This window comes from Alexandromys fortis, unplaced genomic scaffold (genome assembly GCF_014885135.2).
Source record: "Alexandromys fortis isolate MF-2015 unplaced genomic scaffold, M_Fortis_MF-2015_v1.1 scaffold_119, whole genome shotgun sequence".
Classification (NCBI taxonomy): Eukaryota; Metazoa; Chordata; class Mammalia; order Rodentia; family Cricetidae; genus Alexandromys; species Alexandromys fortis.
Window position 1 is genome coordinate 3,227,591 of NW_026067991.1, and position 26,300 is coordinate 3,253,890.

A 26,300-nucleotide genomic window follows, 5' to 3' on the forward strand; every position below is an offset into this window, starting at 1 on the left:
ACACCCAGTGCCTAATCTGTGGTAGACAGGTGCTTTACTTCTGAGTTATTTTCACAGACCTACTGAGGCATTTCTCAAAACACATTGTATTTGCAGAGTTTTGTTTGTTTAAGTCAGTTTTTTGACGATTTCTAAAAGCACCACCAAGGTATTTTGTCTTGATCAATGTAGTAGCCAGATGAGAGACAACCTGTTCTAAGTGCAGTATACGCAGGACAGCATTTTAGGGCAGTTCTTTTAGGGAGGTCTCAGAACAGTGAAGTACTGTAAATAGTACAGAGCAGATATAAGTGAGAATAACAAAAATCGTTACTTTAAAATTGTTCATAACAGCTGAGCGGTGGTGGCGCACACATTTAATCCCATCAATCAGGACGTAGAGACAGGCAGATCTCTGAGTTCGAGGACAGCCAGGGATACACACACACACACACACACACACACACACACACCTTGTTTCAAAAAAAATTCTTCACGTGCCATATGTTTCTAATCCCAGCACTTGGGAGCCAGAGACAGTAGGATCTCTGTAAGTTTGAGGCCAGCCTGCTCTACAGAGTGAGTTCCAGGACAGCTAGAACTGTGTAGAGACCCTGTCTTAAAAAAGGACAAAAAAAAAAAAATTGTTCTTACATGTTACATGTAGTGGACAGAGAACTGTGTGGCTACTTTTGACATTGATCTGCAGTTTTCCAGATGAGCGATTTTTTTTGTGTGTGTCTGAAGTGTTAGAACTTTGAAGTGTAAACCCAGTTTTTTCCTATCTCTTCAAAAGTGTGTTAGTGCCATAGTTCAGATATTTTATGTAAGTAACTTATTCTGCCATTTTCACATGAAGACAGACAAGTTTATCTTGGGTTTATAGTTTATAAATCAATGCATTGATCGAAGTTTTTTTTTTTTACAATTTTTAAATTTCTCAAAGTTCAAGATGTCGTGTATGCTTAGAAAGTGTTTATGACTTTGGGGAAAGTTGTGAGAGGGTGAATGTTTAGAAACAATATGTAGTAGACGGTGTGAGAAGTAGAATTCATTGTCTTTAAAGGGCTAGTCTCCTTCATCACCTTTTCCAAACCTTGGTCTGCCCATCACCAGTGCCTGTAGCCTGTGCTGTCATTGTGTCAGATGGGGTCTGGTGAACAGATCAGAGCTCCCGTCAGGTTAGCTGTGGTGCTGGCACAGTGCTCCGCCCTCATCAGCTGCAGACAGCAAGAGGTAGTTATGTTGTGAACCTTTGTCATCTTAAAGTAGATGAAATGCTTTGTAACTGGGTTGAGGACTAGAATCTAGATTATGGGGTTTTCTCCATTGTGAAATAATCTGTTTATGAAAATAGAGGAAACTAGTCACTTTCTCTTTCAAATGTCAGATTCTCTTTTGGGTGAGGGGTGTAAAGAGCTGCTTTGATTGAAGTAGATTGGGTTAGAACCCAGAGCCTCATGCATGCCAGATAGGTGCCCTACTTACTGCTGAAGTACCTACTATGTCCCAACCACAAATATTTCATTTAATCAAAAATCACCCTCTGGTGTCTCAGTGCTGATGTACTGAGCCTTTGAAATCACCTATATAGTGAAAGAGCTGTGTGAGGAGACTGTTCTTCCCCTCAGGGTGGAGACTTGAGCATTGAACTTTGGAAGTGCCTCTGCTTGCTTCACTGTCTCATTCCTTAAGGACAGGCTACTCATTGTTACATTGCTGAATCTGTGGGCTACTCAGCATCACTTTGTTTTGCCCCTTTAAATCTGCATTGTTCTGTATTACAGATAGCTAGAGTTGTTAGAAGCCTGTGGAGTCTGTCAGTGGTTGAACACCCCACCTCCCAGGCTCTGTTGCTTGCCTGTGGCACATTGTCCAGGTACAGACATCTAGGCTCCATCTGTGAAGATTCTTACTTGCGGGGAGGGGAGGCAGGAGTGGGGAGGTATGTATATATACATGAAAAGAATGTTATGTGATTATGATGTACATGTAAGCTGAAGACTAAATCTTGATAAATGAAGTATTGCCATTGACTTTTATTACCTTTATGAGACGTTTTCCAGCTCAAACGAATTTTGTTATTATTTCCTTAACATTCATGGATTCTATGAAGTATTTTAATAAAATTTAATATTCTTGTAATCAGGTAGTATAGACAATTGCTAGGCTTTTCAAACCCTTTAGTAATCAACTAAGAAAAGCAACATGATTTTAATTACATCTATTTTGTTGTATTTCTCCCTTTCATTTAACAAATGATTTGAGTGCTCAGTCTCCTGACAAGAGCTAAGGAAAGGAAGTGGGTTGTTTTTAGAGCCCTTTAGGAGGTCTGAGTAGGAACTGATTGTTTAGAGGACGCTGAACTCCTGAAGGATGGCATGTTACATACATGGATTATGAACCATGTGGTCATCTCCCAGCAGTTTAGTGTATACCATTGGTCCGGGAAGAGAGTTAATGAGAAAAAAGTATTTTTTATTATTATTATTTTGTTTTTTTTTGAGACAGGGTTTCTCTGTGTAGTTCTAGCTGTCCTAGAACTCACTCTGTAAACCAGGCTGGCCTTGAACGCACAAAGATCCACCTGCCTCTTCCTCCCAAGTGCTGGAATTAAATCCATCTGAAAAAAAATACTTTAAAAGAAGTAGAATGGATGTGTTAGACATTTGTCACACCCTTTTCCATGTCCCGTTGGTTTTTGGAAGAACTATCTTGAAGATTAACTGAGACTAGAAATGAAAATAGGAAAGCAAACATAATGCTAATAAGAAAATGAAGGAAAAAAATTAGAAAAGTAGCATACTAGTAATCCATTAATCTGGTTTCCCCAAAGAGTGACTGCATTGTGGAGAAACTGTTTTCCATAGAGGAGAACCATTAAGAAGATTCTGATAGTGAGAAGAGCCATCTTTTAGAAGCTATCACCTGCTTGTTTGCACTTGGGAAATATGAGGGACTTTTCTAAGACCAGTGGTCAGTGAGATGGGGTGACTGTCAGGACCCATGTGGTAGATGGAGCAAACTGACACCCCCCATACACAAGTCTTCTAAACCCTCAAGGCCAGTATGAAGAATATGAGTCAAAGACCATTCTTATGACATAGTGAGTTTCATATTCTGACCCTTGTAAAGCTTACTATTTGAAGATGGAAGTTGCTAAGTAAAATGTGGTGTTGAGACAATAAAATCCTGAAGAAGGAGACAATGTGAGGGACTGGCTCTGACCAGCATAATCAGATGACTTTTACTCTGCCATTGTTTCAGAGAAGGAAGAAAATTCTTTTTGACAGGGGGTTTCAAGACAGGGCTTCTTGGTGTAGCCCTGGTATTCACTCTGTAGACCAGGCTGGCCCTGAACTCAGAGATCCACCTATCTCTGCCTCCTGAGTGCTGGGCTTAAAGGCTTGGGCCACCGCCTGGCAGGAAGAAAATCTTGAAAGTCTCTTTCACACCCACAGTTGTAAGTAAAGCCTCTCATAATTGGTGAGGGTTTAAATCAGTGGTTCTCAACTTTTCTAATGCTGTGACCGCTTAATACAGTTCCTTATGTTGTGGTGACCTCCAACTATAAAATTTCCTTGCTACTTCATAACTGTAATTTTGCTGCTGTTATGATTGTAATGCAGGATATCTGATATGCAACCCCTGCAAAAGGGTCTTTGAACCCCAAAGGAGTTGTGACCCACAAATGGAGAACCATTGGTTTAGATCACCTCTAAGTTCTCTAGGTTTGAATGGCTTAAACATTGATGTCAGTTAATGTTGGAAGGTGTCATAAAGTCCATAGTCATTAGATTAAAATATGAACACATACAACGTGAAAAGCCATGTTTGTCTTTTGAGAAGAACCTTTTCTCATGGAGGAGTGTGATTGATCCCGGAGTGAAGTTTCTCAATTGAATAAGCAGAGTTTAGACCTTTCCTTGCTTAAAAAGTGGTGTATTACAAAGAGAGCCTTCCTCACTCCTAAAGCCCCTCCCATTCTCCATGTGTGTGTATGTAATAAATATATAAATAAGTATATGTGGTTCTAGCTAGAAATAAATTTGTCTCAAAATAAAAATAAATGGTGAACCATGAGATTAGGGACACAGAATAGCTAGGAAATTTCATATGATACCAAATAGGTTTTTTCCCTGTAAAGTCTTACTTTAACTCTGTTAGACAAATGTGAAACTCACAAGAGTTGGTGGATGTTTGTTCTCTTGGTAAGAGGAGGGCCTGACCTGCTCGGTCTGTGCAATGCACTGATGGTGCTGAAGTAGTGGTGATGGGAGGAAACTCAAGCTGCTGCTCTGAGAGTCGCGCTGGAAGGAGCACTCTGGGCTCTGAACATGCTTGCCAGCAAAACAGAATCCCCAACCAAAACTAAAAACTGCTGTCTCCTATGTCCTCCAGCTTCTTCTGTCATGGTGATCATATGTCGAGTGGCGGGAAAGCAAAGCAAAAATATTTTTTGCTACTAATAACAAGCAAGACAGCTAATCTTTAGGGTAAATGTCTCAAATCATTGGATCACAAAACCTAAAAAGATCCTGAAAGGGTGTAAACAAGAATAAGCCAAATCGGCTAGAGAGATGGCACAGCAGTTAAGAGCATTGACTGTGGAGAACCTGAGTTCAGTTCCCAGCAACCACACGCAGCTCACAGCCATCCTTAATGGAGTCTGATGCCCTCTTATGGCATGCATGCATACACGCAGATAGAGCACTCATTCATAAAATACATAAATCAATAAAAGTTTTATAAAAAGGATAAGTCAAGTGTATACTGAGGAAGACAGTTTGGCAGAATTAGTGTGCTATTCCTCCCATGCCTGCACTTTGTCTTGGAATGCTCTCCCTTCTATGGTACCTAGTCAGTGGATGATCTGAAGGCCACTAGATGGACAAGTACATTTTTAGAAAACTTTTTGTTTTGTTTAAAGAATGAAGTATTAAGTTGTGAGGGCTATTTGGTATGGGTAGCAGACAGCTAACTCTGTCAGTGATAGGTGCAGAATCCACTGTGCCCCAAACTCCACGTTTGGATATTGGGATTATAGCAGTGAGTGAAACAGGTAAGTTTGTGTGGATACATTTCAAACAGATTGCAAATAGGAAAAGCCATTGATGCTTGTTTGTGGCAAGGTGGATTTTACTCTAACCCTGTAAACAAAAATATTTGTTAAACTGGCCTCACAAAGGAAAAGAAAATTTAATTTAAAATGTCTGAGAATTTGATATTTGTACTTGAACTTATAAATATGATGGATTGGTCTTAGTGTGTTTGCCATAATAGTGGTGTCTGTTTCATCTGTATAATTCTACCTTGAATAAAGACTTGAATGAAGATAGCATGATGACTTCCAGTGCTGAAAATAATTACCCAGAACTCCCAACTGTCCGCGAAGGGTTCTCTCCGCTTGTCAGAATGCAGCATAGGCCAGAGCTCTGCCTACAAGACCTTTTCTCCCCGTTGCTATGCTGTAGAAAGCCATTGAACTGCTATGGCTTTTGGCACTCAGATCTTATTTTTATCAACCTATGTGAAAAGCAGAAAGCCTGGTATTATCATCTTATTTATTATATGTAATACTTAGCATCTTTTTTTTGCATATTTGAATCCTATTTTAAGAGGGTTTGTGTATTTTCTTTTTGTACAATGTTAATTTACATTATTATTATGTGACTTAGAGGAACTGAAAAAAAATTGAAACCTGACTGACCAGAAATCAGACTTTTATTCTCACTGTCTGTTCAGGAAGCTGTGACACCCACTTCCAATCTTCTGCCAAATGTGTCCCTTCTATGTGTTGGGTGCATAGACTTGAAGCATTGTTGACCATGTTGGCAATTTGCCCAGAACCCAAATATCCTGTATAATTTGCATACTAATTATCATTGATTTGCATGTAGTATAGGCTGAACTGTCTCCCTGAATTTAAAGTAAAAAGATACTCCAAAGATTAAAGTCATTTTTCCTTTACTACTTCTCTTTTCTAGGTTGAAGAAGGGATCGTAGTTGTGTGTTTATAGGCCCTAGTCAGTTTCCACAGTCCTTTGTATTTTCTTAAGATGCTGTCCAGATCTCTCTTTCCTATGTTAGGCAATCTGTTGCCTGCCTGCCTCCCTCCTTGCCTCCCTTCTGTGTGTTAGAGGCGAAGTGTTGAGTTGTAACACGGGTCCCTCTACATAGCCCTGGATGTTCTGGAACTCTCTGTGAAGACCAGGCTGGCCTTGGACTCAGAGAGATCTGCTCGCATCGGCATTTGAGTGCTGCTGGTTAGTGCGCCACCAGTCTTAGCTTACTTTCAGTAGGCTTTCACCTCCCAGGTTGTTGCCCAGCTCTGGCTCATGCCTCCTCATCTGGTCCTGTCTTTCCCTCTTTTCGGCCTCATACAGTTCTTGCTATGTAGCCCTTGGACTCTCTGTCCTGCTTCAGGCTCCTCATCTCCAAGACATCTGACATTCTCTTTTAGTTTTCTATGCTTCTTCACATCATATTCTGCCATCTTTCCTCTCTCCTCAATAAGGATAAAAGGAATCCCTTTTTCTTATCACTCTGCTATGTGTCTGACAGATAAAATGCTCACACCGAGTAAGTTGTTGGTAAGGTAGAATTCACGAGATTGAAGGTGAGCTTTTATTGGTAACTGTCTAGCCCATACTCACAGTGTTCTTAATTGTAAGATACTCAGGATGGTTAAGCTGGTTTCTTTTCTCCTGTCTTCCCACTGGTTTATCTGATGAGTGTTTTAGGACATGTTCAGCAGTGCTAGCTCTACAGTATCTTAGAGGTGCTAGATGAGACAAAGTACTGGGAAACTTCATTTTCTCATTTCTAAAAAATAAGAAAATAATAACAGGTAAACTCTTACCTGACTCAAAAAATGTTTTAAGTCAGTACAGTCTATCCATTATTTTATGTGCTCAGTTCATCATCCTTTTTAATATGTAGTTATTAAACATATACAAATAAACATATTCATATATACATGTGGGCACTATATTTAGATAGATAATATGGCTAGATGCTGTCTCGCTAGATAGTGTCCTTTTGTATAAAAAAATTATGCTACGGGGAAAAAAATTATGCTATGGGTTCTGAACCTTTTTGTGTTGAACAAATCCTGATGTTTATTTTATTCAAGTAGATAGAATTTCTATGTTTACAGTCACATAGAATTAAGTTGTATTGGTTTTCTGTGCTTTAGTTATTCTCAGTAATTGATTGATACCTGACTTTTCTCTCTGCATACCAGAGAATTTGAAATTGAAAATCAAATGTGCTTATTCTAGCAGCTCCTTATGGGAACACTCGAGCTCTGGTGGCCATCAGCATGACCACGGAGGTGGCGAGTGCTTCAGGGTTCATACTGCCTTTACCCAATCTAAGTACACCGTACTTTCCTGCATTAAAGGTGCTGCTATTCTAATCTTTTCCAGATTATTTCTGAAGAATTTACAAGCTCCAGTGATCATTGCTTATACTGTCCTTTTAAAACATAGTATTTATTTACATTTTAAAAACTTTCTTTTGTTTTTGCCTTTTTTTTTTTTAAACTAGATCCTTACAATAAATGAGGATGGATCACTTGGTTTGAAAACCCCTAAATCTCACGTTTGTGAGCACTGCAATGCTGCCTTTAGAACGAACTATCACTTACAGAGACATGTCTTCATTCATACAGGTATTGAACAAAAGTGGGCTTGTGGCCATTAAAATTATTATCATTGTTATTTTTATCTTCCTATAAATATCATCCAGTCTTAAGAACCTAGCTAACTTGGCATTGTCAATCAGAATTTGTATACAGACTATCAGGAGGAAAGCAAGAAAGACTTAAAATGAGAAGATAATTAGCATATATATATATACATACATACACATTTAATAGTCTTAATTGGGTACTTACTTGCCTTAAAGCACTCTATTTAAATAGAGAAACTGCTTAAGAATGTATTAAGAACCTGTCACCCTCCTCTTTCTGTGCCAGGTGTATGACCAGCACAGGAAGTCAGATATTAGAAATGATAGCTAACAAAAGTAGAAGTTAAAAATTCTGAAATTGTTGAAAATAGAACTGATTGAAAATAGAAATAGATTGATTCCACACCTTTGGAGAAGCTGCTGGAAATGTTAGATGACTTGGTGGGTAAAGGAGAGGGCAGGGAGGGAGAGTAGAAGGACCAGGACAGTGCAGTGATGGCCAGAAGCCAAAGGAAAGGAGATGCAAGGAGGCTGTTAGGAGTGCCCTGCCCTCAGAGGACAGAGGGTGTGGGGAAGGTTCGCTGTGGAGCAAACACCAGGAATCACCTCTGTGAAGGTCTGGCCACAGTGGGTGGGAAGGCATTTGAGACTTGAGACTGCTCTTGTAAGGTGTGGCGGGAGGTTGTCAAGGAGCATTGCAGCACTGAAGCAAGGCTTCCTGGTGGGACAGACCTCCAGCACTCTGGGATGAAGCGGGCTCCAGCAGAGAGGGAGTTTCCAAGCATGGGTTTCTCTCAAGGGTGTTTATACACTTGTGAACTCTGTGAAGAAAATAGGTAAAATGGCAAAGAGGGATGAGATGGTCAGTCCTGGAGAACAGGGCAGGCTTGACTGCAGATAAGGAAGAGGAGATAACGCCAACACCTGAGGTGTCCTAGAGAATGCTTTCTTAACTTGTGTATGCCTTTCATTTTCTTTCTTACTAGATTCTCTTTTTTTATTAGAAGGATGTAAATCAGGTTTTATTTTTGTATGATTGTGGAATGTAAAAATTTAAATCCTGTAGGAAATTTTTGAGAGAAAATAGAACTGTTAATGAAAAAAAAATTTTTTTTAAATCTTATGGTGTTTTAGAATTTTTCAAAATTTGGGCTTCTAAGACTTATCCTCAGAAGTAGTGACTTAAAATGTTGTTTTATTCATTAACTAATGTATGGATGTCAAATTATTTTAAGGCGAAAAACCGTTTCAATGTAGTCAGTGTGACATGCGTTTCATTCAGAAGTACCTGCTTCAGAGACACGAGAAGATCCATACCGGTGAGTGTGTCCTCCCTAAGATGGTTGGCATCACATCAGATGGAGGGAGGGAAGGTGCCCAATAAGGCTCATGACCTTTACCACCCTAGTCATTCTTTTTGCTTAAAACCATAAATTTCGGCTGCCCCTTTTCTCTCTTGGTAAAGCAGTATTGTTATCTAGGCTTCAATGTTCTGTCCCAATGAATTCCTTTGAAATAGTTTCATAATAACGTAAATTACATATAAGGAGAAAACGTTCCTGAAATAACTGTTTCTTGAGCTAAGTAAAATTATCACTCATACCAATTAGCTTGTGGACAGTTGAATGGTTTGGAACACTGTATGTTGCCCTTTATATGGCTTTCTGTATCAAGAAAGTGACAGCTGCCAGTGTCTCCATCAGTGTTAATGATTTACAAACAAGTATTTTGGAAGATTACTTTTTAGTTTACATGTTTAAATTTTAAGTCTTATTTTAAAGCAAGTGTATTTTTTTTAATAAATGTAAAACCAAGTTTTATAAGTGACTTGATTTGGTAGATTGTTGGCTTTTCTCCTTTGATATCCCTAAGCATTGTAAAAGATGTTTCTTTGGAACGGATTAAAAGTTTTTGGGGGACTAGAGAGAGTGTGCGCAGCGCAAAGTTGGTATGTCTGTAGAGTTTTATGTTTGAATGGAGTTGAGAATGATGATGAAGGTACACTAACAGTGAAGAGGTTAAGCTCTTTAGATATCTCTGGAGTACTGCTCAGTTAAGTACCTGCCCCAATGTCATTTTGATGTAGTTTCACAGTGCATACAGAATTTGTGAACTGGGGTCCTTTGACACACTCTGCCCGGTAGAAACAGCCTTCAATGTCAGTAACTTCCCTGCATCTCTGTTGCTGCCAGAAAGAAGCCTGAAGTGGCTGTTGTGCTGCAGCGCAGTGCCAACTGTGCGCATGTCTGTCTGCATTCGTAGTTTCATTTTGAGACAGGGTCTTACTCTGTGTCTAAGATGGCTGGATCTCAAGTCTGTCCTTATGCCTCAGCCTCCTGAGTACTGTATTATCATGCCTGGTTGGATGTTCTACTCTTTAAAATAACTGTTTTGTATATCACTAAGTAAACATCACTTTCATATATACAGTAAAGAAAGTGTGCAGATTTTTATGTGACTTACTAGTTAAATTGAAATTTCAATGCATTAATAAAACCATCAGATAAAAAGTGAAAGTACTTAAATATTTTCATGTGTTTGTTAGATTTTGATGATTTATTTATTCAGCTAGTGATTGATCCTCCAATGTGTTTCAGGTACTAGGTATACACAGACTGTATGGAAGGGCCTTCTGTTTTCTTTTGTTTTGGAGATACGAGACATATAAATAAGCATAACAATTAACTGTTGTAGTTACTCAGGGAAAGCCTTAGAAAAGCCATTGAGGCCAAGTTAAAAATCTGTGTGTATGAATGAATGGATGAATGGAATCTGAAAAATGAGACTTGTTTATTCTTATGTCACTTGACATATTCACAGCGGTGAACTCTTAAGGCCCTAGTCACATGTATGTAGTAGCTCTGTCCTGTCCTAGTTTTACTCCTGACAGAACAGCCTAGGGGGAAAACCATTTATTCTAGCTTACAGTTCCAGGCTGCAGCCTTCAGAGGCAAGACAAGGCAGCGAGAGAACGAGTGCATGTGTCCTGGTTCACACTCTTCTCTAGGGTCCTCACGAATGGAGAGCCTCACTTTAGGCTGGGTCTTACCACAGCAGTTAATGGAATTAAGACAGTTCCCCCACAGACAGGCTCACAGACCAACCAGATCATTCTAAAGTGTGTTACATTGACTATTACAACTAAGTCAGACTTACTGATTGAAAACGCTTGTGCTATGCTGGGGGCATTTGGATGTGAGTATGATGAGTCGTTCATTGAGAATTTACTAAGTATCAGGTGCCATCATTTAGTCCTCACATGAGTTGAAAGGCAGGGGTATTAGCATCCCCATTTTGTCAATCAGAAATGTATTAGGACGTGAAGAGAAACTGAGGACTTCCTTAACTTTCTACAGTCTAGTAAATGATGTTGCCCAGACTACAGCTCAGGCTCTGTCACTAGAGACCAAGATGCAATCACTTAGCAAAATGAGCCAGGAAATAGAAATACAGCTTTGGGCTTTTTGAGTTTTTCTTCCTGTCACTTAGCCAGTTATGACTTAGCTTCTCTGTATGCTTAGTAACATCTGAAAGGAATGGAAAGCAAAGGCCAGAGTCCTCATGTTACAAAAACAGCTTAGAAGAACATAAGAACTCCAGAGGAATCACAACAAGGCAGAGTCACTAGGATTCCTGCTCAGAGCTCTCCCTACCCCCCTCCCTTCTCCCTCCCCCCTCCCTTCTCCCTCCCACTTTCCTCCTCCCTCCCTCTCTCTTTCTTTCTCTCTCCACATGTGTGCTACATTACATACCTAGACATTAGAGAACAACTTTCCAGAGTTGCTTTCTTGTGTTCCATCTTGTTTTTAGGCGGCTCTCTTTTATTTCTGCTGTGCTTTGTGTTCCAGACTATTGTTCCCCCTCCCGTAGGAGGACAGGAATTACAGGAGTACACTGCTGCCTCTGGCTTTTGTGTGGTTTGGGGAGTTTGAACTGAGGATTCCAGGCTTGCCTTGCAAACATCCACTGAGCCATCTCCAGCTCCAGAAGTTTCTTCTGAAGACTCTGCTTTGTTTCATTATCTTTCCCTTTGCCAGTCCCCCATCACATTTCCTATCAGGAATTAATAAAAGGGGAATCAATTTCCCTTCTTTAGTTAGTTTAAATGTTTAAAAAACATTTAAAGACAGAAAAATACTTTTGTCTTCAAATCAGATTGCCTATTTTGGAATTCATAAGAAAAATACTTTATGCTCTAATGTTCTACTCTGCTTTCTGTTGGCTGTAATAAACACCATGACCAAAAGTGGCTTGGGGAGGAATAAGTTTACTGAACTTTATAGGTTACAGGCCCTCATCAAGGGAGGTTAGGCCAGTAGCTTAAGGCAGAAACCTGGAGTCAGGAACCAATGCAGAGACCGTGAAGGAATAATGTTTACTGGCTTGTTTCCTCTGGCTTGTTCAGCCACTTTCTATACAGCCCACACCTGCCCAAGGGTGGCACTGCCCACAGTGGGCTAAACCCTCCAGGCTCAGCCATCAAGGAAGTGCCCACAGGCCAGTTTAATGGAGGTAGGTCCTCAGGTGAGATTCCTTCTCACCAGTTATGTTTAGGTTTGTGTCAAGTTTACAAAAACTATGACATATGCTTATGTGCTTTAAATGTTGATCAAGGGATGAGTTACCTGAAGTCAGCTGATGTGAGGTCGTGCAATGAAGTGAACCGTCAGTTTTTATTTGTTTGCGGAGACAGGGTTTCTCTGTATAGCCCTGGCTGTCCTGGAACTCAGTTTGTGTTTTGTAGACCAGACTGGACTTGAACTCAAAGATTCACTTACCTCTGCCTCCAGAGTGCTGGAATTAAAGGCATATGCCACCAAGTCTGGTTCTGAAGCATCGGCCTTTGGAGACTCCTCCTTCTTTGCCCCCTTTGGCATCCTGGTAGCCTCCTTACATTGCTCCTCCTGTTCCCTCACTGCCTTTCCCATTCTCTCCCATTTCTCCATTTGCAACATGAATAAAAATGTTACTGGCTTGGCTGATTTGACAAACACTTCGATATTTTCTGGGACTCTTAAAAGCCAAGACCATAGCTGGATTTGCTTTTCTATTTCAGACATTTAACCTGCCCTGGACTGGTTGTCATGTAAGCCTATTTCTAATACCGGCTTGTCTGCTCAGCAAGGGGAAAATACTTTGTCAGCTAGAAACTAATCCCAGAAATTTTGGTCCTTCTAGACTAGAACCCTGAAAGCTTATGATATGAGTTTTCCTTGGTGATTTGGAACTCCTGCTTGGGCATATGCTTCCATGATACTGCCACTGTCCTGTCCCTGCTGGCTTTACTTTTTGTAAGGTGCCTTTTCCTTTGCTTTCACACAGAATCTGTAGAACAGGGTGGAAAAGTGTGTGACGACTGTGGTCTTCTCAAGACAGTCCAGTCTGTTCACCGTGGAGAGCAGGGATGGGAGAGTAGGAATCTTACGTAACAGTTTTTAATATTTTCTAAATTTCTTTAGTAAGTTACAGAATATTTCTTCTGATATTCAGTTTTAGCAAAGTATGGCTACCTTTTATAGTGGTAGCAGTTTATTTCAGTAAAAATTGCATGAAGCCATGTCTGTTTATAGGGAAGTTGATATAAATACCCCCTTCCAAATTACAAATTTTTTTTAAATATAATTTTTTATTGAAAAAAAAGATTTCCACCTCCTCCCCGCCTCCCATTTCCCGAAATTACAAAATTTTTGAAAAAAAGTCTAATTATTGAGAATTATCTTTATTGACTAGGTTTGTTATTTCCGGGGCTGGTGAGCTGGCTCGAGTGGGTTAAGGCAACTACTGTGAGCCAAGCCTCACAGTGTTCCGTCCCTGGGACCTACATGGTGTGTGTGTGTGGGAGGGGGGCACAGACTGATTTTCCATAGGGTGTCCTCTGACCACACATTTGCTGTGGTGTATGTGGTACACCCCAAATAAATAAATAAATGTAATGTATATTTTAAAATTGGGGTATTCTTGCACATATTTTTTAATGAATACAGTAAGTAGATGTGATGACACACCTCTGATCCTATCACTTGGGAGGTGGAGTCAGAAGCAGGAATTCAAAGCCGGCCTTAACTCTACAGTAAGTTCAAGGCCAGTCTGAAGATACTCTTTATAAACAAAACAAACAAAAATATTTAAGAAACATTGAAAAATGTTGATCCACTTCTTGACGATGACATTAACAAGCATGGTAAGTAGCTGGGCTGTGTGAGACCCTGTAACAAAAACAGAGTAACAGAACTTACCAGTGGCTTGGGAGAAACTGGTACGACACCCAAGCCTAGGGAGCAGCTTAGGAAGGTAAGCCGTCACTTAGCTTGGGCTGTGCACACACTTTCTAACAATGCCCTTGGTAGTCTGAGCCCCTCACCTGCCTGTCCTGCCCAGGTGCACCTGCAGTTCTAACAGTACCTTGTAGGAGGAAGGCTTGCTTATTCATCCCGGCCACCCAGAACAGAAATAATCACACAGAAACTGAATTAATTAAATTACTGCTTGGCCCATTAACTGTAGCTATTATTGGCTAACTCTTACATCCTAATTTGACCCGTTTCTATTAATCTGTATATCACCATGAGGCTGTGACCTACCAGCAAAGTCTCTGGAGGCTCCATGGAGTCTCTCCCACTCTTCCTTCTTCCTCCTAGCATTCCGTTTAGTTTTGCCCACCTACCTAAGTTCTGCCCTATCAATAGGCCCAAAGCAATTTCTTTATTCCTTAATGGTAATCACAGCCTACAGAGGTAAATCCCACATCAGTACCTAGCAGGCTTCCCACACACAAACCTACACCAAGCAGCACCCACTCCAACCATGTGTCTCATGTAGCCTATACAGGCCTCATGTGCACCATGTAGTCAATGAGGACCTTAAAATTCTGATCTTCCTGCCTCCGCCTGTAGAGTCCCGGTCTTGGAAACGTGCTAGCATACCCGGTTTTATGGGGTACAGGAAAATGAATCCAGTAGCCCACAGTTGCTGTATTGGGGACATTATCTCATCCTATCCTCAAAGCAGTCCTCGGCAACAAAGGGTATTCCTGTTTTACAAATAAAGAAACCTAAGTTTTAAGACAATGTTAGTCATTTGCTCTAATATATGCAGTGGTTAATGACATCAGCCAGCTCTTCTGAGTTCATGCTGTTAACCAGTTGCTATTGAAAGGGTACATCAAGCTCAAAGGAAAATTTGAATTGGCAACTTTTGCTTCTAACAATAAAGGCTTATTTTTGTTCATTCAAGAACACTGGCACTCCTGCATCTGGCTTATAGCCTATGGGTAATTGGGTGTGCTTGCCTAAAATGAAGTCTGTGGAGCAGATTGTATCCAGGATGGAGTGAACGGAGGCAGACAGGATGGAGAAAGGGTGTAAATGATTAGTGGGTAGAGGAGAGATGAGAAGATAAGAAAGATTGATTTTAGAGTTATATTGGCTAATCTTGATGTTAGGTTATTAAATATTGGTTTTCTTCTGTGTTATAAAGCATGGAGCATTGAATTACTATGTTAGAAGAACAGTGGAAATTATGATGCTATAGGGGGTATTTTGTTGTTTGTAACTAACATGAGATTTTAATATTTAAGATTTTCCTTGTAATTTATTCGGATAGTTGGAAATGAGTTAACCATATTTATCTTTAGACACACAGAAATATTTCTTTCAAAACAATAAGACAACGTTGCTAAACCTCAGAGGTGTAATATTGCCTCAGTTTGAAAATTAGAAAAGGCTTAGAAACCACAGGTCATTATAGCAAAACAGGAAAGCAAAGTGATATTAGAGCTTAGATCACTTAGATTAGGAGCTTAGATCTTTGCCATGTTTGAGTGGTATTGAAAGCCCCCATTTTCAGAAAAAAAAAAAGCTGTGCAAATTTCTCAGATTTAATAAATAGCACGTGTTTTGTAGTCACTTCTGACCACAGCAGCAGCTCTAGAGACCAGTGTCTATCAGTATGATTCTGACTATAGCAGCGGCTCTAGAGACCACTGTCGGTACAATCCTGACAGCAGCAGCTCTAGAGACCACTGTCGGTACAATTCTGACAGCAGCAGCTCTAGAGACCAGTGTCTGTATGATACGCGCTTCTCCCCCTTGAGCGCAGATGTTTGGAGACCTCTCAGACTTCCATATTTGAAGTTACCTTTCTCATAGCTGTTGTTTTACTGTGTCAAAGCCTGGATTAAGTAAGTCATCAGCATTCATGACCTAAATAGATTTGTAGATGTTTAGATTGGCTGACAGAGACTTCCTGTTTGTCAGTGAAGTTTTTATAATAACACTTTGCCTTAAAATTCATGTATTTTATTTGATTTTTTTTTTTACCAAAAAAATTTACATTGTCTAATTTGTACATAATCCTGGTGAGGAAGAGAGCGTAGCATCGTTGAGTAAATGAGAGTTCCTGTAAGGTTATTCCTACTGCTCTGAATTCTTTGACAGTCTTTGCATATTATCTCTGCCAAGTTTCTTTTATTTTCTAAAAATACTTTAATTTCACCATTTCAGCCCACATTTGAGTGTTAGAAAATATCTTATTTGTTTTGCCCTTGTATTTATTTTTGGCGAGAGTTTAGCTTTCCTTCCCTTTTGACTAAAGTCTTGTTCAGAGGTGACTGAAATGGACATGGACAGCACTGGAAAGGAAGAACAACAGACATGAATTAACAGTTTAATCCGAAGGAAGTGAAGTCTAAGCCTAGGAGGGCAGTGATTTCCAAACCCCCACCCACCTCGTTTCAGCAAGCTTATCTTTTAAACTGATTTTCCTGTGAAATCCAGCATGGAAAGTTAGCAGTGAGCAAGGCCTGACCGTGGTCCCCAGCACTAACAGTGAAAATAGCCAAGGAGTTAATGGTTTTCCTTAGCTCTTGATAAGTCAGTAGATGACATCAGTTATTATCATCTGTTTCTACCTAGTGATGCTTCAGATACCAAGTGTGTGGGATAGGGCTGCGGATATAGCTCAGTAGTGGTGCGGTATTTGTCTAGCAGAAGCTTGATCTTAGGGTCAGTACCTAGCACTACCAAAAAAAAAAAAATGGTTCCTCACACCCATACTTCCAACAACCAATTTTCTAACTCCTAGGCCACCATTGGAGCCCTATAATTGGATGCAGTTCTGCCAGTACTTGAGCTGGAATGCAATTCCACAAAAGGGCCTGAACAAAACCACCCTCTTTTCGGATGTAATTTTAAGTAAACTGAAGGCTCCCATGACTCTATACTTCAGTTTTATAATTCATAGAAGTTAGAAAAGCCCTTTACTTGTATTCACTACTGTGTTGTAAAGGATATGGATGAGCAGAAAGATGTGGCGTGAGTCTGGAAGGGTCCAGAGTTGGAGTACACACTCTCCTCTGTGCATTGATCACTAGAGGCGCTCTGAGTGTAATGCATGTAAGGGCTTCTCAAGAGAGGTTAGGGAAAGTATGATGAAAATCGATTAATGATGAAAAAGATTAATTAAGGCCTCATCTTTTTTGATGCACAGCTTCACCTTGAAGCTGTCTAGGGTCCCATCAAGAGTCAACTCAGTAAAACAAAAGAGGCTTTTCTGGCCCAGGAAATTCCCAGGGATTTAAGAGCTCTGCTTCAGTAACAAAAGACTCTTCCACTTCCATTGTTGAGGAAGTTGGAGAGATTTCAGGCACTCTGTCAGAATTCGGGGACAAAAGATGGTGAATGATTACAGCCAGTCCGGAAGACATAAGGAATTTGGGAGCTGTGCTCAGAACCTGGAGGCAAACACCAAGACCATCTTACATTGTACCAGGGTTGCTGGTGGTCTTTCTGCAAGAAGTCAGTGCTGAGCTTCAGTGTCTGAAGACTCCGCCTCTCTGGAACGTAGGCAAGAATATTTTTAAATATAGTCACATACGTTAAGTGAGTGAATGCTGTATTGAGTTGAATCTCATTAAGGCTTTTTTTTTCTTTTAAGATTATTTTCAGGTCTAACCTGAAGCGAGTATACCAAGTTTTGTTATAACTGACAGTGGGAAAAATATCTACACAGAGCAGAGAAAAGTGTTTGGTATACTGATACAAAGCTTGGGCAATGGGAACTATTTAAAGTTCGGCTTTTCATTGTGTTATCTGTGAGTACTGCCTGTGGAACACTTATAGGAATGAAAGCAATGAGATTTATTTGCTCTGGTGACTTAGCTATCACTGGCTGTGATCCTGACTTTCCTACTGTATAGCGCTTTGATGTTTTGGAAGTGATAAAGCTTTAGTGGGAGTTTTTTTTTTTACTTTTATTTATTTATACATGTGTGTGCGTGCGTGTGTATACCATGGAGGTTTAGAGGGCAGCCCTCGTAAGTGGGTTCTCTCCTTCCACCATGTGAATTATAGGAATTGAATTCAGGTCCTCAGTCTTGACATTATGCATGCAGTATCTTTGATTACTCCTTGGATCAGCAAATCTAATCTATTTACTGTCCAGTCTTTATGGGAAAAATATGCTATCTCAGTTCTCTTCTTCCTCTCTCGGTTCTTAGGCCTCTGCTTTGTTGATATTCTTGTCTACATTCATTCATTCGTTTGTTCGTTCATTCGTTCATATGTTTTATTGAGACAGCATCTCACTGTGTACCTCCAGCTGGCCTGAAACTGTAGACAAGGCAGGCATTTGAGCTCAGGAGATCCACTTGCTTCTACCTCACAGATCTTGGGACATTAAAGGTGTGCTCCCCTACGTCAGGCCCCCGTCATTTATTTGGTTGCACTCATGGTCCCTCCTTACACTGAGGGTTGCTAAACTCCACTGTCTGTGGTTCCCACTTGCTGGCACTCTGTCCTGTCATGTTTGCCCACACTGTAGTACTTGGGCTGTAAGAGTCCTTTTCTCTACTGGGACTGCCTCTTTTCTAATTGTTTTGTTGCTGTGATAAAACACTGACCAAAAGCAGCTTGGGTGAGGAAATGGGCTTTTTTTCCAGCATATAAATTACAGTCTACCATCAAGCCAAGGCACAAACAACTCAAGACAGGAACTGAAGCAGAGACCATGGAGGAAAAAGGTTGCTTACTGGCTTGCTCCTCTTGGCTTCCTAATTCCTCTCCCTTAAACAACTTCTGTCTACCTGTCCAGCAGTGAAACCACCCACAGTGGATTGGGCCTTCTACATAAATTAGCAATTAATAAAATGCCCTAAGGACATGCTCAAAAGCCTATCTGATGCATACAGTCTCTCAGTTGAGGTTCCCTTGTTTGAATTTGTCACATGGAGAACTGAAGCTAACTGTGATATTCTATGATAAATTTTCTTATTCTAGGAGGGAAGAACTGTGACACAGTTAAATTCATATCAAAGCAAAACCAAAATCCAAATGTAAATGGTGTCTGACATTTGGGACTTACTCATGGTCTTCTCGACCCCAGAGGGACTGAATAGTCCCACCTCTGTGGTTATGCCGTCTTCAGCATACATAGCTTGTTCGGTGGGCTCCAGTCCTGCTGCTGTTGTCGTCGGTTATCCCATGGTTCTGCCATTTACTGAGGCTGCACTTCCACCAGTGACATCTTGGCTTTTCTTCTGACCAAGCTGCAGCTTTCCAGGGACCCTTCAATACTGTGACTTTCATGCAGTCAGAACCAAAATGCACGTGCTTTGGTCCTGGGTGGCCCATCTGGACTAGAGCATCTGTATTCAGCCTCGAGGAATACTTCCCCAGAAGACTTTGCTGCAGTGCCGCTTCTCTCCTGTTACTCACAGCTGACCTGCATCACTGTCGCAGTGAGGCACAGGCTTCACTTCAGTGGTGCTGCTCTCTTCTGATTCTTCAGCCCCTTTGACTAGAAACTAGGTTCTTTATTCAAAATTAAACAAATGACCTGATAACTTTTGCTTCCTTCTAAAGGGCAAAAGCCAAGCCTTCTTTGCCTGCCTCTTAGAAGTTTTCTGAGCTCCCACAGAACAGCCCACAGAGTTCTGAGCCCTCAATGGCTTTTCCTCTCCTGAGTTCCAAGTGCTTCCATTATCATCCAAGGAAACATCACGGTCAGGCCCTTCACAGCAGTACCTGACTCTCTAGTAACCATCTGTGTTCCAGTTTGCTGTTCTATTGCTGGGATTAGACACTTGGACAACCCAGAAGGCAAATAGCCTGTCTTATAGGTAAAGTGCTGTGACTGAGGGGAAGCTCCCGGCAACAGGATCTGAAGCTTTACTTGCTTCTCCTGACTGCTCAGATGCCTTTCTTAAAGAGCACTGCCAAGGTTTGGCACTACCCATAGTGGACTGAGTCCTTCCATACCAATTAGCAATTAAGGAAATGCACCACAGGCCAGTCTGGAAGCAGGTTCCCTTTTCCCAAGTGTCAGATTGACAGCTGAAGCTAATTATAGCCCTCCCTCATCATTTTTCATAAATGTTCACTGTCTTCATCTAAATTCTGTCATTTATCAGAGCTACTCCCTTGCTTGTATCCATGTCCATTGCCCTTTTAAAATGTTTTTATTATCTTTTTATGTATATTAATATTTTTGCCTGCATATATATCTTTTTACTACTTGCAGGCCTGGTTACTGAGGAGGCCAAAAGAGGGCACCAGATTATCTGGAACTGGAGTAATAGATGGATATGAGCCCACATGTGGGTGCTGTGAATTGAACCTGTGTGGGTCCTCTGGAAGAACAACCAGTTCTTATAAGACTTTCTATTGTGTGTCTAGGGTCTCAGGGATTGAACTCATGACCCTGTGCTCTGCTACTAAGAGCTATCTTCCTAGTCTCTCTCGCACCACCACCTCTCTTGTTCATAGTACTTATTTGACTGAACTTTAATTTTAGTTAAATATAATCATGTATTTCTCTTCATTTGACTTGGAATAAAAAAAACTATGCCAAATTAGGGTTGATTTACTTTACTGGTATTTTGTTTTTATGTTTTTATTTATTTTGTAAGAGGACAAGAACAGTATGTGCTTGCTACAGCTCATGTGTGGAGGACAACTTCTGTGAGTTGGTTCTTTCCATCATGAGTGTCAAATTCAGGTTATCAGGCTTGGCAGCAAGCATCTTTGTCTACTCAGCCATCTCAGTGGCCCCAGGAGTGAGGATTTAACACTGAGGTCTGAATGCCCACTATGAATGTTTTTTGTGGTTCACTCGTCTGGAACAGATCTATATTCATCAGTGACCATCTCACCATCTGTTACTGTAACAAACAGAGCTGTGCTTATGTTATGAAATCCATGTTGTCTGTGTCTACTTCTTCACTACGTAGCATGCAACAGAGCTCGGTAGTTGGGAAAGAGAGTGTATGACCCTTCAAAGCCATATTTATAATGTGGTTTTATTTTTTTTAAAAATACATTGAAACTTGTATTGAGACAGAGTTTTACTATCTAGATCTAACTATCATGGAACTCATTCAATCTCAACAGAGATTTGCCTGCCTCTGCCTCCCAGGTGCTGAGATTCAAGACTGGTGCTACATGTCTAGCTGTACATATTTCTTTTAAAGGAAAGGGTTATTGGCTTTTTCTCTTAAATAGGCTTTCAAAATTTCTTCTTTCTATAAAACCCCAGCATTTCTGCTTACACACTCTTGGTTGATTGCCTACTTACTGTATAATAGAGAAGGTTGGGTTATTTAGACATTGAGATAAATTCCTAACACTGCATGTTTTCATCCATATGTTGAAATTCTTTTGTTGGAAGATGAGCTTCTTTTGAATGATAACAATTGAGAGTAGGTAAAGATCATAAAAGTTTGCAAAATCAGGGTGGCAAAAGGAGCTAGAATCTCTGTGTCACAGGTTCTGTGGAGGCAGAGACTTACTGACGTCTAATAAGCAGTGAGTGAAAGAAGCATAAGTGATGAGGAAGTAGAGTTTGGGAAGATTTATTGTGTTTTACAAATCAGTGATTGTATAGATATGGATAGAAGGGGCTTAGTTATTGTTATACATAGCTTTTTTTTATTATTTATTCATTTGGATTTTTGAGACAGGGTTTCTCTGTTTTACCCCCTGCTGTTTTGGACCTTAATCTGTAGACCAGGCTGGCCTTGACCTCTGAGATTCTCCTGCCTTTGCCTCCTGAGTATTGGAGTCAAAGGTGTGTGTCACCACCCAGCCAATAGAGAGCTGTTTTAATTTTAGAGGAGTTGTTGAGCTCAAACTTAACAAGATTTGCATAACAGACAATGTTGCTATTTTTAGTGTTAGTTGTCCATCTTTTGAAGAACACATCCATCTTTGTAAACACACTGTATATTGATGGAGAAGTTCTGTCAAATTCTTCTATCACATTTGATGGTGGTATATTTTCTGTCTCGTTGGATTTACCTCTTCCAGAATATTATTTAAATGGAAATGTATAGTGTGTAGCCCTAAATCTGACTTTTCTTAGCATAGTAAATTTGAGACTATTTTGTGTTTTTGATGATCAGTAATTTGTTCCTTTTTGTTGCTTTCCATTTTATGGATATAAGCACTTGTTGAGGCATATTTAGAGTTGTTTTCAACTCTAGCTGGAGAGATGGCTCGGTGGTTAGGAGCACTTGTTGCTCTTGCAGAGGACCCAGATTCAGTTCTCAGCACCCACATGGTGGCTCACAACCATCTGTAACACCAGTTTCAGGAGATCTGATGCCCTTTTTTGACTTCCAGAAGTATCTGGTAGGCACATGGTACATAGGTAAACATGTAAACATGCATTCATGCACATGAAATAAAGTAAATAATTTAGAAATTTACATAAAGCTTTTTGGTGAACATGTGTTTGATTTTTGAAAAATACCTTGTAGTGGAATAACTGGTCTATACAGCAGAAGGACATTTGATCTTATAAGAAACTAGTAAACTATTTGAAAATAATTGCCATTTTGCATTTTTATAGTAACTTATGAGTTTTTGATTTGTTCTGCTTTGCGTATTTGGTTTTGAGATAGGGTCTCACTGTGTAGACCAAGCTGGATTTAAGCTCATTTTGCCTAGAGCTAAGATTACAGGTGTGTACCACCATGCACCAGTTGATCTGCCTCCTTGGCATTGTCCTATGTGTTTTGGCCATTCTGGTTTGTATTTTGTATTATTGTGGTATTTTAATTTAAAAATTAAGTTTTAATTTAGTTTTCTGTGTATGGGTGTTTTGCAAATATGTCAGTGTTTCATGTGATGCTCACCTGGTTCGAGTGGAGGCCGGAATAGAGCACTGGATCCCTTGAGATTGTGGTTGTGAACCACTTTGGAGGTTCTAGGACTCAGACTCAGGTTCTACACAACAGCAGCCTGTGCTCTTTATTTGAATTTTCCTAAGGACCTAAAAGGTTGAACATCTTTTCATGTTCTTACCTGCACTGATGTAGTAAGAGTGAAATGTTTGATTCTCTCCCATTAAAGAAAATTGGATTATTTTCTTACTGTCAAGTTTTGAGATGATCAATCGCTTAATTAGTGCCTTTTCTGCCGTAGATTGATGGGAAAAACTTTATTCAATCTTTTCCTGGATAATGTAACATTAACATCATTTACCATTAATATTTCATACAAATACCATTTGTATTTCTTACTGTGATATAAAAAAGATGAATTTACATTACTATATTTTCTGAACTATATAGAAATGTTAGTCTAAACTGATAGACACTAGATTTTGTTTTTCTTCCTATTACAATTAGAACATGTAAGAAAAGCTAAGTTTTATTATTTATCTCAAAAACCAGTAATTTAGGTGGTTTAGTGTCTCTGTCCCCACCACCCATGCCTGAGTATGAGGCCTTTGAAGTGTACTAGCCTCAAAGTACAGCACTGCTCTTCTCCAGTGGCTTGCTCATGACCACTAAAGACTGTATTAGCACTGCCTGGGCTCTGCAGCTAACAGCAGCTTCTGCAAAGTGTACTGCCCCACGAAGACCGTGACTCACCTCCTAGGTCTCGCTGTTCTGCCTGATGACAGATGGGCCTGCCTCTTCTTTGGGTAGTCTACCTTACAATCATGGCCTTAGTGCTGAAATCTTCTGAACACTTGGCAGAATGTCCCAGGACTTCTAGCAGTGAATCAGCCTGCCCAGTACCAGGCCCATGCCAGCCCTTGTCTTGACCTGGCAAAACCACCAGCTTAGGCTTTCATGTTATTAGCCCATAGCCATACCAGAAGCCCAGCCCTATAAACCAGGCAGAGCACAGGATGCATCACTGTGTTTCACTGTGCTGTTTTGACCCTTTAACTGCCTTACACAAATAAACATAAATGAAATCCAAGTGTATCTCCCTCTGCAAAACAAATAAAAGCTCCTTATATTATTTTATGTATAGTATGTAATACAAACTTACATTTAAGCCGGGTGGTGGTGGCGCATGCCTTTAATCCTAGCACTTGGGAGGCAGAAGCAGGCGGACCTCTGAGTTCGAGTCCAGCCTGGTCTACAAGAGCTAGTTCCAGGACAGGCTCCAAAGCTGCAGAGAAACCCTGTCTTGGGAAACAAACAGACAAACAAAAAACTACTTACATTTAAATAGCATATATTTTCAAGAAATCTGGTTAATATTTATTTATTTATCTATTTATTTATTGAAATCCAGCTGAAGAGTTGAAAAGAATTTAAATTGGCCAGACATGGTGGCACATTTCTGAAATCTCAGCATTTCAGAGGCTGAGGCTGGAGAATCACTGCAAGTTTGAGGTTTGCGTGGCCTGCACGTCATATTTTAGCCAGAGCCACAGTGCGAGACTCCATCTAAAACAATATGTGAATAAATAAATACAAAAAGAAACCAATTGAATTGAAAATTGTCATTGAAAAGTTTGAAAATGACCATTTTGTAATTGTATAGAAAGATTTACGCTATACTTATAATAAAGTAGTTACCAAATTGTGTGTGAAATTACATTGTAATCTCAGTTAAAGAGCTGCATTCATGTTGTCTAATCTGAAAGTCAGTAGCAAATCATGAACACTTGCTCCGGTAGAAACAGTTCTGTCAAGTCGTAGGTGTGCTATTTTAATACTGGTGAGCTCTCTGTTTCCAAATACTGTTATAAATCACTGAAATAGTTTTTTTTACCATATAGTGTATGCTGATCACAGTTTTCCCTCCCCCATTTCTCCGATCTTCCCTTCCCTAACCACCTATTTAACTCACCCTCCTTTTGAGACAGAGTCAAGTCTCAAAGATAAGTAGACCAGGCTGACCTCAAACTCACAGAGATCTGCCTTTCTGTGTCTGCCCTGTGCTAGGATTAAAGTTGTAAACCATCATGCCTGACCTTTTTGTCTCTTGAAAACAAACAGGCAAATTAAAATGAAACAAATAGAGAAAAATAGAAAAGTCATAGAGACTCATACACATGCAGAAACATGCACACACAAAAACACACTTAAAAACTTGGAAGCCATTAATATGTAAGCAAAAGAACAATAAGGTAAAAACTCTAAAGTCCTCTCTCTCTAGCTCCCTCCCTCAGACAGGGTTCACTATGTAGCCCTCACTGCCCTGGAACTTGCTCTGTAGACCAGGCTGGCCCTGAACTCACAGAGATCAGCCTGCCTCTGCCTCCCAAGTGCTGGGATTAAAGGCGTGCGCCACCACTGCCTGGCTAAAGTGGCTTGCTAATCACTAACCAGAGACTATAGAGTGAAAAAAGAGGGAGACAAGGTGCAGGCTATAGAGGAGACAGAATCTAAGAATAAGAATAGAAACAAATGAGGGTCTGTCTAGTTAGATGGCTTAGTGTGTAAAAGAGCTTGCTGATACCTGGCCTATACAGTTGAAGAGAGAACCAGCTGCCCTGTGCAATAGCTGTGTGTACATATGCAAAATGAGGTGGGCACATACTAATACAGCTGTGTGATAATTTCAGCCACGGTAAGCTTTGCGTGTCTATAAAAAGTTTAAAAGAAAAAAGGAGAGTAAGATAGAAATAGCAAGGAATACGCAGTTTGGAAAACTATAATCTTGGACTTGTAATAACGTAGTCTAGATTTAAACTGACTCGCTCTCTTTTATGAGCTTTGAAGGAGAAAGACTCCTTTGGTAGATGCTGCAGTAGGCAGCTCAGCACTCTTTTGGGGTGTGTGGTCTTTTTTTTTTTTTTGAGAGGAGGTGCACTAGTTTCTGTTACTGGAATGAAATACCGTGACTAAAAGAAACTTAGGGAAGATGCTCATGGTTCCTGAGAGAGAGTTCATAGTAAGAGTGGAGGCATAGCAGCAGGCAGCCAGACGAGGAAACAGAAAGTGAACTGAAAGTGTCTGGAGCTATAAACTAGAGGTTCTCAACCTGTGCTTGTTGGCATATCAGATACCCTGCACATCAGATATTTACATTACAATTCATAACAGTAGCAAAATTAAATTACAGTTATAAATTATTTAGTGTTAATAAGCTTAGGGCCTTGTACTAGCGTATATACTTAGTATATAGCTTGGTTTGGTGGCACACAGTTGTAATCCCAGCACTCTAGAGGTTGAGAGTTTAAAGCCAGACTGTACAGTATAGCAAGGCTCTTACTTGTAAGAGAGATGGAGGGAGGGAGAGAGAGACAGTATGCCATCATAGTCGTGTTCATGTGTTGCTCAGCATCTGAGTAAGAACATACCTAAGGGGGCTGGAGAGATGGCTCAGTGGTTAAGAGCATTGCCTGTTCTTCCAAAGGTCCTGAGTTCAATTCCCAGTAAC

General features: G+C 40.2%; 1 protein-coding gene across 11 annotated transcripts in view; it reads left to right on the plus strand.

The window, feature by feature from the left end:
• Nucleotides 1–26,300, plus strand: part of Znf148 (zinc finger protein 148) — a 124,853-nt gene that overhangs the window by 82,052 nt on the left and 16,501 nt on the right. For all 11 annotated transcript variants that reach the window (XM_050159798.1, XM_050159795.1, XM_050159792.1 and 8 more), the window contains 2 exons: nt 7,531–7,654; nt 8,910–8,993. In XM_050159798.1, coding sequence (XP_050015755.1) covers nt 7,531–7,654; nt 8,910–8,993 — 208 coding nt within the window. The remainder of the gene's footprint in view (nt 1–7,530; nt 7,655–8,909; nt 8,994–26,300) is intronic.